Genomic DNA, 16816 nt, shown 5'->3' with positions numbered 1-16816 from the left:
CACGGCTCTTTTTGCATCATCCAGCTGCAGTGGTAGTCCTGTTTTAACTTTGAATAGACCTGCCCAGGTCAATAACTGTTGCCTGTTTCCCTTCCAGCGCTCCATAGTCTTGTCCTGTCCAAGAGAAAACTGTGGCGCCAAGTTTGTGGCCCCTACTACTGTCTTCCAGAAGATTCATAGTAAAACGGTAAGTCTTCATTTAGAAAAGTAAAAGACCTAAGGAGGTGTGATCTGTTGTGACGTGTTCTCCTTCTGTATACAGTTGGCAAGTGTCTGGAATAGGCATGTCATACCGCCCCAGTTCTGTTAAGCATCAACTACTTTTTCTGACAGCAGATCTTTCTGACAGTCAGTTTTTCTGGTAACTTATAATTGTGCCTGAGATACATTTAGTGAGTGAAGTACTAGTAACTGAATACTGCACTGTTGAAATTCCCTGCACTGAGCTTATAGACCTAGGCGGGTGGATATACCAAGATCCTGGAAGGTTCACAATCACAATTGGCTGGTACCAGGCTACTAGTAGATATTGGCCTGCAAAATGGAGAACCAGTGTTTCTAGTAATGAACTGCACAGCAAAACATATTTAGAGCACATTGCTTTTTTCAATGTAAAGTTATTTATGTGTTTATTCATTGTTTGTACAATCATTGTAGGTGTCATGTCTTGATGTTTCATCTGGCGGAGGTCTGGGTGTTTCCTGCAGCACAGATGGAACCATGAAGGTCTGGGAGGCTGGCAACGGGACGGTCAGGGTGAGCTGGGTTTACTATCACAAACTAACTAGCTAAGTAACTAACTAGCTAACTGACTTAGCACAGGTTTTTAGCTCTGGTACTACAGATGGAGCCATAAAGATTTTGGAGACTGCCAGCGGGAGAGTTAACTAACCTGCTAACTAACAGATTCATTACTGGTGACTGAGTTAACAATTTAAGCAGATTCATTATGGTGCATCCACTCACTCATTGAAGTTTGAAGTTTAAAACAAGTTACTTTGCAGCCTGCAGTACCAGCTGTGACAGACAGGGGGCCTTAGTAAACCATGCAGCTTTTTATATTACTCAAATGTTCTGGAGGGAATTTCAATTGCAAGGACACCTAGGCAAGATGAACACTTGCTGGTTTATAACTTCTGTTTTATGTGTTGCAGAGGGAACTCCAAGGCCACATAGGTGAGGTGAACACCTGCCGGTTCTTCCCCTCGGGAATGGTGGTCCTGAGCGGCGGGATGGACTCACAGCTGAAGATTTGGTCAGCAGAGGACGGCAGCTGCCCGGTCACTTTCAGGGGACACAAAGGAGGTCAGTTTCTGTCAGTTAAAGAAGTTTCTGTTAGTTTCAAGATGTTTCCTTAGTTTAAGATGTTTCTGTCCGTTTAAGATGTCTTTCTGGCAGCTGAAGATGTCTTTCTGGCAGTTGAAGATGTTTGTCCTTATTGGAGTGTGTGTGTGTGAGTGAGTCAGTCAGTGATTGATAGTACCATCAAGTGTTCCTCAAGGAATAGTTCTGGCACCACTATGCTTCCCATGTGTCAAATATGAAAGAGCACAATAACCTAAACATTAGAAGTTGCGCTTTTCACAACTAGTGTATAGAAAGAGATACAGTCAAACCTGCCCAAGGCGACCACCCGGCGGACCGAGCAAAAACGGTCGCGATGGACAGGTGGTCGCCATGAAGAGGATTCCACTCACATGTTTCCAGGTCGAGGTTTTAAAATACAGTACGTAAATGATGAAAAAATTATGTGAATTTAGACAGCATGACCCTCACCAGGTTCAATTCTCATTGACAGAAAGATCCTACAAAAATTACATTTTCCGTTATCGATGTAATAATTGTATACCGCTACATCGTGTACGAATTTTCGTCATAATTTTGACTACAAAACGATGGTTGCCTCGATGATCTCGCAGCGCCCTCCCGCATTCACACGTTACATTGAATAGTACACACACACACGCACATCATCGAAGTTTTAAGGCCTAAGACAGATCCCTAGAAAACGCCTGCTGGTCCCAGCCTTTTTTGGGTCGCCGACCGCTGGATGAAAGGGTCAAAAAATTTTCGATCTGACAACTAAAGATGAAAACGGAACGCGTTAACGGTGTGATTTCGTGCCAGCTCTGTGCCACCGCATCGAAGGGTAAGTCAGTGCAGCAGAACGCACAGCGTCCAATAAAGGTTTGTGAGATTCATGGAAATAAAAAGAAAATAAGAATTTTGATTTCACCAATAACTAGAGTATTCGTAAATGTTCATACACAAAATTATCGTGTTTTACAAAGGTCAGCGGTACGCCAAATCCGGGCCGCCCGAAATCCAAGATGGCGTCGGGACCAAGGAACAACATTTCTCGCCTGATGTTTTGCCCGCCGCGAAGTCATTTTTCGGCGGAATTTAGCAAGATACAGACACATTTTTGTTGAAAATACAAGAAATATATAGTAATTTCTGTGAAATCTGACTTTTTGACGCCATGCACTACGTATTCGTTTTGAAAGTTGAGTTTAAACGGAACTGAGTTCACGTTAAACTATAAGATTTCGATAGGCACAACAACATCACAAACATTTGTCTTTACAATGTTTATAGGGGGAACGTTTTATTAAAACACTTCATTGAGGAATCGATGGTATAACATTGCTATTCCATATATTTTTGATCTTATTTTTGTCCTTTAAAGTCTTGAAAACATTTCCGTGAAATCCGACAGCAAAATGATCCGATGTCACCACACGCTTGAAAATTTGGCGACCGCCATGGGCAGGGATTGTGCTCTGTGCGGTCCCAATTCGTGGCGGTCGCGGTCGCGTTGGACGGGTGGTCGCCTTGGGCAGGCAGCTTAATGCTTGCGCCTATGGGGAAATTTTCGGGACCGAGAAAAAGCGGTCGCCATGGCCAGGTGGTCGCGTTGAAAAGGTGGTCGCCTAGGCAGGTTTGACTGTATACATGTATTTGATTTAGAATCTATAGAATTTCAAAGAGCTTTTCTGTGTAAAAAAATCTGCTTATCGCTTGTTTTTTCAATATCGATATTCATTCATATTTTGCCCCCAGGAGTTCTTGACACAGCAATGATTGAGCGAGGGCGTAACGTTGTGTCGTGTTCGCGGGATGGAACGGCAAAGCTGTGGGATTGTGGGTCTGCCAGCTGCCTTGGGACATACTCTGACTGCGGTGGTCCTGTGAACGGTTGCGCCGTCGGAGTTCCGGATAACTCTGTCACACTGGGTGAACCTGATGAAACTCCCTGTAAGTCTTTTTTTGTTGTTGTTTATTTTGTCTATGGAAATTATGAATCTAAATCTGAAATAGTCATTTAAAAAAGCATAGCTTTCTTACCATAGTGGTACCAAAAGGCTAACCTATTCCCCTGTCACCTATCCCCTTAATGATACCTGAGTCTTCTTTCTTGCAATGATCAGTATCAATCTGCTGACTTTCTGTTTCATTAGTTTTCTGAAAGTATACTTTTCATATATAGTATCAGAGTAAGAATTGTAACAGTTATCAGTGTCCTTAGGCAAGTAGCAGAGGACAACCTCAAGTTGACTGTACACACTTATGCTACATCTTCGGAAAAGATGCTATAGCTGCAGTTTCCCGTTTAGAACTTTATTAGAGCCCACACCAACTAGTTTCGCCTTGTGTATGGCTCTCTCAATGGTCAGAGCTCGGATGAGCATAAGTACAATGTGTTCTGGCTTTTATAGGCCAAGTGCAAAGTGCCCTAGGTGGCTTAACCAATCACAGTTATCACAGCCCTTGTCACTAAGATGTGTTATTATTTTGTGTTTTCTGAAGCTGACAGAGAAGTCCTGACAGAAGGCAAGCTGCTGCTGCTGGCATGTGAGGAGGGACTGCTCAGAGCCTTTGGTGTCCAGAGTAGAAAACCTGTAAGTCATATTCTGATTGGTCAAAATACAGAAAAATACGGACCAAACATATGTAATCATCAGCAGCAGCATCACTCTTTGCATAGTGGGAGCAAAAAGTTCAACCCACAAATCCCCAATGTAACTGGACAGGTCATACTACTATATACAGTCAAAACTGCCCAAGAAGACCACTCAGGGGACTGATAAAATCTGGACTATGTGGACAGGTGGTCACTATAGACAGGTGTCAGTGGGAAAAACTCTCTAAGGGACCACCAAAAAGTGGTCACGTTGTCCTGATGTAGAGGTGGTCGCTTGTACAGGCTTGACTGTATGTGCAAGTGTAAGCGAGTGATTTGTAACCGTTATGGTAATATTGAAATAGAATATTTCTACTACTACTATTGTACTATCTATGTCTGGTGTAGATTTTAAGTATCCTTCCTTTTTTGAAATTATTTTACACGTGTTAACGTAACCCCGATGCTTGGCCATCTGGATCAAATTCCATGGATCCGTGAGCCAGAGTTCGATCCTAGGGTCGGCCCCAGCTCGGACACGTTGTAAGGGATTACATTCGTCATTTCGGATGGTGACGTAAAGCCGGCGGCCCTGTGTATGAGGGAGCTTCAGTTCAGGTGTAAGCCTCAAGAGTCAAACCTCTGCTCATAAAAGAACCCAACACACTTATCTAGAAGAGTTGGGGTGACCCTGTGTGCTTGGCTAATGCCAGCTGTAGCGAAGTCGCACCGTGCTACTACTACATGTATCTACTTAAAAAAAGCATCTCAATTAAGGATGACTGACTTTACCTTGTTTTAATTCTACACATTTATGCCACCAACACAGGTTTTCCAGTTTGCGGCGTTTGCTGCTCTGAACTGCTGCTGTTTCCTGTCATCCGTTCGCGTCGTGTGCGGCAGTCAGGACGGTAGAATCTACGAGCTGGACATCAGAGACACCAGGTCAGTCACACTACAACTCTCTTATAACTAGCAAAATTACTGATTTGTCTTTACTTGCCTCACTCAAAAGAGATTGAATGAATGAAGGAACAAACAAACAGACAAACAAACAAACTAACAAATGAATGAACGAATGAGAGACCTTTATTATACATTTTGTTCATTCAAGTTAAGTACATGTCATGGTGATAATTAACAGAAGTACAATTACAGTGATGTAACTTCTACAATTACTAATGTATACCAGTATATATAGGTTCAACTTCTTGCTTCTTAAGTTAAAACAGCTGTAAATGCACAGACAGAAGTAGCTTATGAAAGAATACATGGTTTATCTAATTGCATAAGGAATATTAATTTTTCTGTGTTATGTATATTAGCGTAATCATGTTAACAACGACAAGCTGACTGTGTGCATTGTTACAATGTACCTCTACAGGCAGCCGGTCCAGGTGGTACAATTATCGGAGTCCCCAGTTCTTAGCCTTGTCCGCTTCCAGTCAGAGTTCCTGGCATCACTCGGTAAGTCAGAAGTTAGTTATACAAATTCTATGCTGTTAGTCATTTAGGGTAATCACTATATAATGACATGGACCGTAGCAACTGGAGGAAGAGGGTTGACTTAGTCCGGGCAACCCGCCCGACATGAAGATGATGATGATCTGTTTATTCTCCTGCTTGCTTGTAACTTACAATTGATTGTCCTTATAAAAGTATATGTTTTGCTGCGATATCTTACCATGGCCTCACTGGAAAGCAGTGACAAGGTGCCGAGTGTATGGGCCACCCTGGCAACTGAAAACAGATATAGATATCAATCAACTACCTGTATATATATCTTTAAGTTATCAAAAATGGCAAGAGTCTCTGCATTGGTTTCAAACAACTTTTGGAGATACCTGTATGTCTACAGTACTACCTCAAGGGCTGTTTGATGCAATATCATCTGCAATGTTGGCATGTTGCATCGAAGGACTTATTATATTTTTTAAGTGTATGTGATTAATTCACTACAGACTAGGGTACTAAAATCATTGTAACTTACACAGTTGTTCTTGCTTGTACAACTTATTAAATAGCATTCATCTGAGCAGCACAAAACAATATATGAAATAAATTCAAATTGTCTTATCAATTATCAACAAATAAACAAACAAATGCATCTCATGTCTTAATACATGCAGCAGCTTGTTGTTGTGTGAATGTGGTATTTACTCGCCTGTTTGTAAGTCAGGGCTGATGAATTTGGGCTCAAAGGAAACAAACAAACAAACAAACAAACAAACAAACAAACAAATCTTGTTTCGCAAGCTGTGTCCTACAGCACCTACGTAGGTTATTGTTGTGTGAATGTGGTATTTACTTGCCTGTATGTAGGTCAGGGCTGATGAATTAAACCCTGGTTACAAAATAGGTCAAGTGACAGAAACTGGGCCACCCTGGTAGCTTTTTTAGGTCGCATATTTATCAATAAAAACACCGACAAATAGGATCAACTCTTATCTGTGAAAATAAGAAAGGTTATTCATTAAGCTTTAAGAGGGAAGTGACTGAAAAATGCTACTTTTCACTGTGAATGGAAAGCCCACTGGCAAGATTGTAAGCACATGCCATTGTGGCTTAATCACTGCTAACTAACCTACAAAATGGGACCGATAGGCTGTAAATCATGAAATATTTGTGATGGTTTTACGTCTGCAGTTTTTGCGGTGACCTCTATCACCGCAAACTCATCACACCGCGAACTTGGCCTCTGTCTTCCATTTCATTACTACGGTTTTTCAACCGCAAACTTAAAACGCTGCTAACACTGCCTTCCTCCTATGAAATCAAGTCCTTGCAAATTTAAATCAGTTTACAGTAACGATGTATATGATGAGCTGTGGTCTCTGTGTCAATCAAAATATCTAGACCAAATAGAATTGACTCTTATCTGCAGAAAGAGATTCAAAGGAATAGACATGATGAATGTTCACGAGCTACATGTGAATATAGTGATCACTGCACAAATGTAATTATGAGTCACAGCCAATTAACCGACAGCTTGGGACAGATATGTCCTTAAGCTGTGCAATCAACACCTACCTATCAATTAAGGGCTAAAAACAGAACTGGAATGGGGGCAGTGTTTTGTCCTGCTGAAATTATGCGGGGATGAAAGAGAAGGCTGTTGTTTTTGATCAATACGATAGAGAATGCTCACGCACACAGACAAGGGCATTTGTGAGAAAAGGAATGAGAATTGAAACCTAACTTGTTGTTTTCCTACAGATGTTCAGAGCTAGCTATCATTTCCTTGCCACCAGCGCCTTTTTCTGAGCAGATTTGCATATAGAAACAGTGTCCTTGAACCATTTCTTGGATGACCTTCGAAGTAACTATAATAGATAAGCGTGGTAACTACAGAAGATATGAGGTTTTGTGCCTTCTTTTACTATAAGATCATTAAGCACTGTGGAAACAGAAATGGCTCAGTTGGTGTTGTTTTCCTTTCCTTTACATTCCACGCCAGATTAGTTTTTCCGCCCTTTTTGTAGACAGATGTTGAAGCCTTGACCTAGTTTTGGGGCTGCTAGAATGTGGGACACACAGATAGAGCCACCCAAATCCATTGGAAAGGGCTAAATTTAGTTGACCCACTGCAAAGAGGGTTGTACAGTCATGGTGGTGTACAAGTAGGCTGAATTGGTCATGCATTTCTGGGGCATGAAAAATCTCTTAATAAAAGTGCTTATGTTACCAATGACACTGAAATATACAACAGTTTACTAATTACAAGCAATCATAATAAGTTTCATAATTATCATAAAGTACATACAATTGCAAGTTTTCATGATGTTTGCCTTCTGCTTCTCAAAAGAACGCTTTTTGCGAGTCGCGGTACCAGGTTCCGAACCGGCTGCCGTGTTTACTCTGATGTCACGGGTGAAACTTGATTACCTGGCGGCAGGAATCAAGAACTGGAAGTACTGTATAATTCGTATGATTCGATGTTCAATGCTATCAGAAGGGTGTATATTTTGTACAAATGTCTATGTCCATTGAACAATACTGTTATGGCTGAATTTTGGTAACATAAGAACTTTAATCTAATACTGGTCACTTGAAATTTGGAGAGTCATTTCTCAAATATGGACAACGTCGACACCACCATGTTGGAATTTATCCCAGCAAGGAGGTTGATCCCAGTAAACTACATCCCAGCTAAGAATGTTACTGGATGTATAGTAATCTTACACTGTAAATGTCATTTGTACTGTACACTTTAAATACGTGTTCAGATACAAATATGTGTTCAAATACAATTCAGATAGATCTACAATTATTGTTTTTAACAATGTACAGTTAAACCACCAGGTTGTAAGTATTAAAAAGGAGGTTATGTCTATATAACCTCCTTGGTATTAAGGCTAGCATACAATCTTGTTGGTACATGTACATTGTGTACTACATGAACATAGTATTATGCCTTGAACAATGAACCAGTGACATTCATATCAAATGCCAGGGAGGATATACCACCTCCAGTTCAAGTTGAAAAAGTTGTAGAAATCAGGCAAGGCAAGCCCAGTCCCCTACACAATCAATTATACACCCCAATTGGGTCAATTTTGGTTTAAGACTTTAGAAAAGTATCAGATGTGCGAAACTGGTTCTTTTTTTAGTTGTTTTTTAGTTTAAAACATAATATAGAGCTATGTAAGTAAAGAGCAGGCATACATGATTGATGCATTATATGTATGTCATAAAAAATTAAAAATGATGACATTTATATAAATGTTATTATTGATCATGTTCTTTACTAAAGACTGACAATATATTTTATATATGCCATGAACGGTTATGAAAATTTCAATATATGACATATATAAATATATTATGTATATTAATCCTGTGGTTTACTAAAGACTGACATGGCTCTATATGAGCCAAGCTGCCAGGGTGGATTATACTGGATAAATGTGACTCTTGTCATCACTGTTCCCAGGGGACCTGGGGTATTATGTGAGAAATGAATTCCTTGCAACTCATCAGGAGAAAATAGGCCAAAGGCCTCCATTCATTAACCCTGTCAGTGAAAAGTAGAGCAGTGCAGATATCTACTGTAAAACTGATCATGATGAGAAGGCCATGTCAAATCAATTCCCTTGTTCTTAGTTAAACATTATACAATCATATATGCTTCTCTAGTAGTCTGAACATTAAAGATAACATGGTCACAACGCTTAGCTCAAACCACTGCAGTACCATAGAAAGCCGCTATGAGGCCCATTATTGCACTAGTCTTGATGTTCATTTTCCTAACCCTGACCCGTCTACCAAATATCATAAGGATCCATCCACATTTATGCTTGCAATAAACAGACAGGCATGTGCACACATACAAACAGCACCCAAAACATAGCCTTCTTCAATGGCAAAAGTAATTATCTGTTATGAGACTGACAAATGCCTACTACTACAAATGTACTACATTATATTAAGACTAGCATAGCCGGTTGAATTGAATTAAATTACCTGGCTAAATTAGCCTGATATGAATGCAAATTAACCAGCTACATAAGGGTTTAGGTGGGTAAATAGAGATTGCACATACATGTACCCTGCTAAAACCCTTATGTAGCTGGTTAATTTGCATTCATATTATCAGGCTAAGATAGCCAGCTAAATTAGCCGGGTAACTCTTTCATTTAATTCAACCAGCTATGATAGGCTTAATATGAAGGGGGTCTTAGAGCAGCTGATTATGCTCATGCTGACCCCCATCCAACTGACAGGCAAACTCATTCAGGCTTCCATTTTTGGTAAATGACTTAATGAGGCAGAACATTTCATGTAATTGGAACTGCTGGTGTCAATAGTTCTTTAAAAAATGAATTTTTTCGTGCAAGATTAGGAATGCATAACGTGGTAAATCTGGAACAGTGTGGCTGAGGATTGCCAGGAATGGAAGACTGATGTTGAACGTTATGGTGCTCCTTTAATAGGCCGCCACGGCTGCGGAATAGCTATGGGACTGGTGAAGGTCAAGGTAAAGGTAAAGGTGGCTGGCCAAACTATATATATGAGAAGAAATGACACCCTATCATACAGAAAAGTGACATTACTGGCCAGTGTCACCCAGTAGCTATTTGAACATGTTTTTCTGAAGGTGCAGGCTTTTTGCAGATGCCTGTGTCAGTCGGGTATCTGTAAAGAAAAACAGTGACACATCCAGAAAAAATGTACAAAACAAGCTCGACTGCTACATCTGCTTGGAGATCACTACTCTGTTTGTCCGCAGCTTTAACTTATTTTCCAATATCCCGCTCACTGTTTGGGACAGCATGTTGTTAATTTTCATTGTTGAATCTGGCATTTCAAGATTATCAAAATACATCCGCATTAAATGAGGAAGTTCAGATTTTTTGGACGAATGGGGTGATATATTTTTCCGTCCAGAGAAGCAAATTTCTGTCCCCGGATGGATGGAGGGACGGGTCCTGGTGACAGCCCTGTCAGTACTACAGTATACTGGGTAACATCTGCTTGGAGCATAACCTATTAGCAGCTCCATGTGTTGTGGGTCCACATGTTCAGTTGTCATTGGTTGTAATCCCATTCACATGCACCAGCTTTTATCACTGGGATCATTATCTGCACTGTCAAGCATCCCCCAGAGAAAGGATGGACCATGCCATCAAGAACTGGGTTAATTACAGCTGGGAGATTTGCTTGTGTAAATGCTACCATTGTGGGTGCTTTGATATGGTGGGGTACGGGGAAACAAAGAGAGCAGTAATTTCTCTGCTGTCCAGAGAAAATCTCCCGCTAATTGTCCAATACATTAAAGTGCATCGGTAACACCTGCTGTGGATTCGTTTGAATGACCTCTGTGTTTCCTGAAGAAGTAAAACCTTTTGAAGACACCTTGCTATCGCTAATTTGCCATTAGGTTTGCCAGCTATATCTCTTCTTCTTGTCATCCTGACGGATGTTTCGTTCAACGTCAATGGACTTGGCTGTGCCAGCTATATGAAGTACAACAAAATATACAGCTTAATGTCCCATGGCCATATGTACATGTACATGCACATCTTTGACCTCTATTTATACCCTAATTAATGCCTTCATGTATGTTCTGAAAATAGAACTCAAGAAACTGCGTCATCAGATTACCATTACTTTAGCAACGTATGTTCACTATATGCGATGTTACCATTATCAATCTTATATTGACAATATATGTGATATTGTTGATTATTTCAGTAGCTCTTTGTAACATATTACATGTTATATACTGTACATTACATACAATATTGATATTTGAGTGGCCAATGTGTATAACGATTGGTACAAAAAGTCTTCCCTGTACATCCCTCCATATGAATGGACTGCCCCACAATTGTTGTTTCCATGGTGATGTGTTGCCGTGGCGATTGTCCTGATTTGACAGGGTGGGTGTAGTGTGTCACGCATGACCAGCAGCCCATCTGGCCAAAGTGAGGGGTCAGTAGGACACTGCCCACTGGTCTCCAGCCACTGACCCAACAAAGCAGTGTGTCTCTCCACAATCCACATTGCCTCTGGTGAGTCTAATCTTGTTTTTCTTAAAGATTTCTCCTTCATCCTTACAGGTGATGGGACCAGCTTCCTCCCGGGGATGGAGGAGACGTTACCGGTACAGCTGACCGGTCCGGACTGCGACCCTACGTACCGCGTGGCTGCCTGTGGGAACCATGTTTACACCGCATGCAGGGACGGTGTGGTCAGGAAATATGTGCTGTAGAGTCCAGGCAAGGATGGATCACGTTTTCCTCATTGATGAAAGGACATAGATGGTGTCAATGTATCCTCAGATATCAGGAAACTAGAACGATTGTGCATAGGTCACGTTACAGCATTTTGTGTCCAGATCGGATTACACACTGTATACTTATCCTGTATTGGGAGCTAATGTTTAAGCATTTTCCATGTACAATCTACTTGTTTTCAAGAAATCAGGAAATGTTTGCTATAGATTCCAGGGAAGGTTACAGTGAAGAATAGGGGGTAAGTGTGCCCATATCAGATTACAATAGGTCTATTTTGTCCAGATCAAATTACATAGCGATGATGGTCCTACAAGTCCAATGATCCATTCATGCTTACAGTAGATTCCAGGAAGTACATGTACCAGGAATAGGCAGTAGTCATTGTGGCCAGATCAGATTACAATGTATCAGATTACAACCTAATGGTCCTGCGCTTTGTGTGTCTATAATTACCAACTACGACGTACAATCCACCCGTTAGATTGACATGATTTTTCGATAAAGCCTTCAACGGGCTCCTCTTTGGACCAGAGAGCAAATGGAAGAAATTGGCCTAAATAAGAATCATTCACCTGAAAAGGGCTTTGTTGTGGACCTTCCCCAGGCAAATTATTCACATTGTTCTGACCAATTTCTACCATTCATTCAGCCCAATAAACAGAGTCTGTTCATCATGGAAGACTCATTTTGAGCTTGCTAAACTGAAACGATCAGATAGATTGCCTCTTCACAGTTCTAGAGCATTAGTATGAGCATCCAGCTTTGGTGACCAATCTTCTTTATCAGGGCATGGATTTCTGGGAAGTGTTTTTGTGGCTGGAAGATTGATTGTCAAGGTCACTGGAGACGCCCAACGTCCTTGATATTGAGTGGATTCTGCCTGCCGCTGTGATGCGCATTTCAATGAGGGGTTCCAGTATTGAACATAAGGGACATTAGGGGCAGTTTGTTCCAGAAACCTGGGTGTTTATCAGTCTGATCAATCATGATGACAAGAGGATGGATGGAGGGATTAGCCTTTATGTTTCCTTGGGGGCAGATTCAATGCAGTTGTGTGGTTCATGTAACTATTAAAATCTTTTTGAAAATCAATTTTCAACAGAGGTGATCAGATTGCTTCTGGTTTAATGTATCTACGGGTACATGTATCTACTGTGCACGTGACATTCTGAACTGTATTGGATCAACAAAACAAAGAGAAATCACTTAAGGTGCCAAAAGATTATTCTGAACTGAACCAGTTAGTCCAAATATTTATCAGTTAAGAATTTAAGAAAGAAACTGAAGAGGAGCAATCGGTATGGTGGCAATTTTATTTCCTGTTATTACCTACTGTAACATAAGGAAGAGGCGTTTTTGGGAGTCTCTGTGTGTGTTTGCGTGCTTGTTTGTTTGTTTGTTTGTTTGTACGGATATTTGTGGTCAGTCTAATGTAAGAACGGCTGGATGGATTGTGATGATATTCGGTATGTGGGTAGGTCTTGTTTGATGTTCTGTCCTAAACCAAGGCGTTTCATTGGAGCAGCCTTGGACAGCAGCCCTGGATAGAACATGACCTTTGTGTGCTGAAGGTCACAGTGGCCATGACGGATCACCATGACCCCTGACATTCTCACACATCCCTGCTGGTAGTGCCTAATTGTCCCTGCACATTTATAAAGTGTTGACCTAAATGCATAAATACATTTTGGGGGTGATTTGAAGCATGAGGAAGTGAGAGAGGAAACCAGCTGTAACAACTTTCATTTGGGTTGAATGAACTCAGAACTGTGTGCGGAGGTCTGCTGAGGTTATAACAGCTCACTGTAGCCTAAGGCAAGTGAACATGTACGGATGCACGATAGTCATAACTGTAGGAAAACGTAACTTACCTTTCACCATAATGTCCTTGCTTTCACCTGTAAGCGTGTTTCAATGGTTAGGTTCTTTCATTTAGGTTTTTGTGCAATTGGGAAATTTATAACTGTAGGAACATGTAATTGACATCAGTTTGCCTTGAAGTTTTATCTATATTAAGCATGTTTCAATGGTTAGTTTCTTTCATTGTTAGTGTAATTCAGATATTCATACCTGTAGCAAGAATGTAGTTCAGCAGTTCACTTTCATCTATAAGACTTAGTGTGTTTCGATGGTTAGTTCCTTTTATCATTGTGCAATTGATATATTTATAACTGTAGCAAAAAGATACTAGTAGTTAAAAGTTAGCCTTTATGTAAAAGTATATCATGTGTTTCAATAGTTAGTTTCTTTCATCATTGGTGCAATTGGGATATTCATAACTGTAGCAAAAATATAGTTATCATGATCAGTTAGCCTTCATCAAAAGTTTGTTTCAATGTTCAGTTTCTACCATTTCCTGTGCAATTATTTTATCATCTCATTGATAATAGAGGTACTGTATTATGAGAAATGTATCCATAGCTGCCCTGTACACAGTGGAAGAAACTCCTGTATGTCCTTATAATTATTAGCCTTTTGACTTATACTGTATATCAAGAATTGCCGTCTTTGTGCCCCCAGTATCAGCTCTGCGTTAGATGAATCTAGGACAGTGGGACTGTTACTGTTAGCTACAGGGCAATCTCCTTAGCCTTTTGATATAATGGCTTAGTTCTTATCCCCAGCATAAGTTCTGAAAAATGAATCCATGATAATTTTTCTCAATAACCCTTTAAGTCTGCATGGGGGATTCTAGGATCTAGGAGGCCTAGCAACAGTTACTGTAAATTGATGTGTTCTTAGGAAAGGTTTGGGAACATGTTCATTGGCTTGTTCTTTTATTTGGGGTGTTTTGTAGAATCAGAGCGAATGATTGACTGACAATGCATGACGTTGAATTAGAGCAAATTAAAATAGCTTGCTTTGCCTCACAGAAAAAAGGATGCAGAGCTTCTATTATTACTTACCATTGATAAAGCCTGGACGTCCAGTAAGTTTTTTCCCTGTACTCAGTCTAGAGCCAAGCATGTGTTACACAATCACTACCTGATATGATATGCTATGCTAATAGCTTAGTCTCCAAGCAGATATGGGGGAGGCTGAATCATCACACTTTCCTAGCTGCCCTTTCTATGTCAAACTGCGTAGCCTTCCCCAACATCTGCTTGGAGATTAGATTCAGACCCCTTCCGGGCTAGGTTGGTGTTTTTACCTCCATGAAAAATTATGGTGTAGTTTTGGATGTGTCTCAGTCAGTGTATAATTATGTATGTGTGTCTGTCTGTATGTTTGTGTTTTCTTGTGATGATATTTGGTTTGTGGGTATATAAGTCTTAAGAAGACAAAGGTCAAGGTTAATTATAGGCCTCTTGGAGGCTGAACTTGGTACATGTATATACTGCAGCAGAACTTCCAGTTTTTGTATCTTCTGTCCTGGACATGGTAGGGTTCTGATTTTTTTTTGTATCAGAAAGAATTGGCGTAGTTTTGGGCTTCCCAAATTAGGACTTCATTTGCATGTTAAATTCTATAATTCCAGCGTTTTTCATTATAGGACTTTTATACAATGTCACATGTGTAATTTATGGCAGGTGGAACACCTACATGTAACAGATACCAATTATGCAAAATTAATGCAAATGTTCTATCAATCTAAGTGGTAAATGATAGGAATTTCATACTTGTGACATGTGTAAGTTCATTTAAGGTCTGCATAACCATGCCAAGATTGGACATGTTTACATGTATGGAGGAATGAGGTCTCTTAACTCTTGTTTTACACAAATATTCAAAGACCCTGATGCATACATGCATGTCTCTCATCATGTAGGATGTAGAAATGGGATTTAGCAATGTCTTGTTTTTATCATATCAGAAATAGATCTTTTTCCTGGTATTGTCCTGATGCGAGCTTGCACATTAGACTGTACCACTTGACTCAAGGGGGGTACAGAATTAAAAAGTGTTGTACTTTCTTCACTATGAGTATGAGTAATGACATCATGAATCTCTCTCATAACAACAGTGGAATCAAAAGAATTGCAAAACTGTCCCAAAGTTGGCAAGGCTATGCTTTGAAAGCTATTTTAATTTTTTGAAAATGTGGTTTTACCTTGTTCTCCTTCGCTTCTTGCAACGTGTGGAAATGTGCCAAACAGGTATATACCAGCCATATGTAAATGGCTTTTTGGCAAACTGCCCTTAGGCTTGTGTTGCATCAGTACTACTAATCAATTTCTTTGACGTTGTTGTTTCTAGATCTGGCCACAGGTAAAGCAATACGTTTATTTGACTTCAAATGATCTCCTTTACCAGCTGATGCCAGTCTTTCAAGCACTGTCTGAGGGCATGTTGAACATTCATCGTGAATAATTTTGAATGACAGGCTTGTTATCATTGTACATGCATGTGTGTTGATTCTCATGTTTTTAGTCTTTTGTAAAGGTTGTTTTCCTGTCGCTGGTACAAGGAGGACATGGCATGCATTTATGTTTGAATATCAGTGACAAGCAGTCATTGCAAACTTGTCTTCAGATTGTGATGTTTGTTGACCTCTCCGTCCACAGTGTAACGTGAGCGCCATGGCTGACCAGTTGAGTGAGATGACCAATGCGTGTGACCACTGCCCATCAAAGTCCCTCTCCCCCGAGAAGAGTATCCTCTATAACCTTCTCATCACACCGACTGCATCGGACATTCATCCCAGTATACCCCACGCCCCACCTAACCCAGTCGACGACCCAGGCAACAACCCATGCGGCGACCACAGCCTACTTTGCTCGTGTGGCTGTTGCTCGCACGTTTCCTCCGCCGCTGTCACACTCAGGAACCCCAGCTCTGCGCACCAGCAAGCCTGCCAGGTCCTCCTCAGAACTCTCACCTTCGTGAAGAACCTTCCGAGCTTCGCCGACCTCTGTCCTCACGACCGCGCCCTGCTGCTGACCTCGGGCTGGTCCGACCTCTTCACGGTGGGGCTGGCCCAGAGCAGAGTGCAGTTCACCACCGAGCCAACAGGAGGCGACAGAATGCAGTTCATCGCCGAGCCAGTAGGAGGCGACATGGCCTCCCGCTGCGAGAGTCAGGTCTTTGTGCGGCTGCAGGCGTCAGTGGACGGTGTTCCCACGGAAACGGAGGTTGCTAAGATACAGAATTTTGTGGAGCGTTGCCAGGCGCTGGACCTCGATATGAAGGAGTACAGCTACCTGATGGCCGCGCTCCTCTTTAACCCAGGTGA

The 16816-nt window shown here is 41.1% G+C and overlaps 2 protein-coding genes across 3 annotated transcripts in view; both read left to right on the top strand.

The window, feature by feature from the left end:
- The window catches only part of LOC136435639 (proteasomal ATPase-associated factor 1-like), a 17724-nt gene extending 1463 nt beyond the window's left edge, over window positions 1-16261 (top strand). The window contains exons 4-12 of one of the 2 annotated variants that reach the window (XM_066429291.1): window positions 98-187; window positions 658-756; window positions 1155-1305; window positions 3064-3258; window positions 3811-3902; window positions 4734-4849; window positions 5289-5371; window positions 11467-11625; window positions 16149-16261. In XM_066429291.1, coding sequence (XP_066285388.1) covers window positions 98-187; window positions 658-756; window positions 1155-1305; window positions 3064-3258; window positions 3811-3902; window positions 4734-4849; window positions 5289-5371; window positions 11467-11618 — 978 coding nt within the window. In that variant the 3' untranslated portion in view covers window positions 11619-11625; window positions 16149-16261. Of the gene's footprint in view, window positions 1-97; window positions 188-657; window positions 757-1154; window positions 1306-3063; window positions 3259-3810; window positions 3903-4733; window positions 4850-5288; window positions 5372-11466; window positions 13006-16148 lie in introns of those variants that run through there. The other variant, XM_066429296.1, reaches the window with a different exon arrangement.
- Window positions 16164-16816, top strand: LOC136429967 (nuclear receptor subfamily 0 group B member 1-like). The gene is made up of 2 exons (XM_066420197.1): window positions 16164-16774; window positions 16813-16816. Exons 1-2 carry the CDS (start codon window positions 16164-16166, stop codon window positions 16814-16816), a joined length of 615 nt encoding a protein of 204 aa, XP_066276294.1.

This window comes from Branchiostoma lanceolatum, chromosome 1 (genome assembly GCF_035083965.1).
Source record: "Branchiostoma lanceolatum isolate klBraLanc5 chromosome 1, klBraLanc5.hap2, whole genome shotgun sequence".
Lineage (NCBI taxonomy): Eukaryota > Metazoa > Chordata > Leptocardii > Amphioxiformes > Branchiostomatidae > Branchiostoma > Branchiostoma lanceolatum.
This window is presented reverse-complemented; position numbering and strand designations above follow the sequence as displayed.